Here is a 1,941-nt window from a genome sequence, read left to right as displayed (position 1 = left end):
TTTTTTTTTTTTTTTAAGAAAAAAGACGGACTAGTCAAAATTAATGTCACGTCTACATTATGCCACAAATGCCGTCAATTAAGTGTTAAACTTGCGTTGAACTTGTATTCTTTTCACACCTGTGTCTTGTTGACTAAAACAACCAACAGACCTTTTCTAAAGTCAGCAGGTAGTAATTCAGTGCTGGCAGATATGATCAGTAATTTTCCTGATGCATCTCTAACAAGCTTTTGCGGTCAGTGATGGAGACGCAGTAATTACTGTCACCGCTCTTCTCACTGATACTGTTTATTCATGATCTGTTTCATTTGTCACATTAATGACTAATCTTCAGAGCTCTCTTTATCCATCTGTGTGGTTTATCCTGCTCCACCTATCCTCTCAAATAAAGCTTCACAGTAGAGTAGATGAGCCTGACTAAATAGTTTCTGAGGCCACACATTAATGCAGGCCCTCTACTCCTGCACTAATGTGACAAAATGGGCCCCTACTCCCTCTAAGGGCCACATGCTATGGTGCCACTAACATCAAGTGACACTGAAATTACTCTTTAAATTTCCAAAATCATTCTGGGCACTTTTCGTTTTTTGTTATCCTAAAGCAAAGCAACAGTTCATCTCACGTCACTGTCAAAAGGCCACTCTTGGTGAGGAACGGCTTAATGCTTGATGTGTGCTCTTTAATTACTGGGAGGTTATTGACCGGCGTCTAATGGCTGAGCACTGACAGTCGGATGGTTAGGGCTGTAGCTTTGTTTCTCAAATGTACCAGTGGTTTTGCTGCTCAATAAATCTAGAGGGCTTTTGCACAGCAACGATTCATACTTAGCGTCATCTAAAAGTACTGTGTGTTGATAAATAATATGTTCCAGTGCTGCTTGCGTAAGGGAGAAGGAGAGCAAGAAGCGAGATGGAATGTTCCATTGGCTGGTTTGCCACACTGATGACAAGCATAGTTATAGTGGAATAGTTAAACTCTTTGAGTGCTATTTCATTGTTTCTGAAAAAGATCTGCCATTACATACAGGCGAACCTTGACTTTGATTGTCTGAAGTCATAGAGTCAATTTTCTTTTGCCCTTCTCTGTTTGACTTTTCATTTAATACTTTTAATACAATATTGATCTCTCTTATAAAGTGTTCAGCCTAAACTTGAGTGACTTTACACTAAACTTAATGAATTGACTAGGCTTCTTAATTCCAATTCTTAATGTAACACCATGCAGTGACATTATGAAGTGTTTTGTGCTTTCAACTTTGTGGAGAACTTTAGTTTGGGGGTGGTCGTGTGCCATTCTTTTTCTTCTTATTATTATTATTATAATTATTAAATATGAATGTGCTGATATTCAAATTCAGGCCAACACCAATAAGCCGATAATTATTTTCTTGTTATGGATGATATTACACTATTGAATCTAGGCATTACAACATTATAATGTACAGCACGGTAAATGGATATTCATTTGAGATTTGCTACAAAATTACATTTCACAGTGTTATTAAATTAGAGTTAATAAAGACTATAAAGATAAATGTAAACAATGTATTTTCTCTCAGCTGGTAACCGATATGGTATAAATATATCATGCATCTCTCAAATTAAATGCTGATGTGCTCATACATGTATGGAGTTTGGATAGACCACATTCTTTTGGCCAATATATCTGTAATGACTTTTTTACTCATAAATGTAGTATTGACCTTTAATAAAGCCACTACGTGTTCATAAGAACCTGAAAAGCAGGTCCAATTGCATCTTGTAAAACCAGCCAATTGAATAACCAATTTTCAATGCTCTGATGGTGAAATATTCTAATGGGGTAATAAGCAATGATGAGAGGTTTTTTTAATTATCTTGTCATAATTATATCTTCAACTTATTACTTAACATTCCATATGTCTATCTCATTTTCACACCCATAAGCTGTCTCCTGTGGGGT

The 1,941-nt window shown here is 36.2% G+C and overlaps 1 protein-coding gene across 1 annotated transcript in view; it reads left to right on the top strand.

Moving 5' to 3' along the window:
- LOC107570536 (CUB and sushi domain-containing protein 3-like) overlaps positions 1 to 1,941 on the top strand; it is a gene marked incomplete at both ends in the record, with an annotated part of 308,112 nt that overhangs the window by 281,340 nt on the left and 24,831 nt on the right. Inside the window, 1 exon segment of the mRNA XM_016256763.1 lies at positions 1,926 to 1,941. This exon segment is cut by the window's right edge and continues 4 nt beyond it. Coding sequence (XP_016112249.1) covers positions 1,926 to 1,941 — 16 coding nt within the window.

This window comes from Sinocyclocheilus grahami, unplaced genomic scaffold, assembly GCF_001515645.1.
Source record: "Sinocyclocheilus grahami isolate Dianchi unplaced genomic scaffold, SAMN03320097.WGS_v1.1 scaffold1471.1, whole genome shotgun sequence".
Lineage (NCBI taxonomy): Eukaryota > Metazoa > Chordata > Actinopteri > Cypriniformes > Cyprinidae > Sinocyclocheilus > Sinocyclocheilus grahami.
Note: the sequence above shows the minus strand (reverse complement) of the source record. Positions and strands in the feature narration are given on the sequence as shown.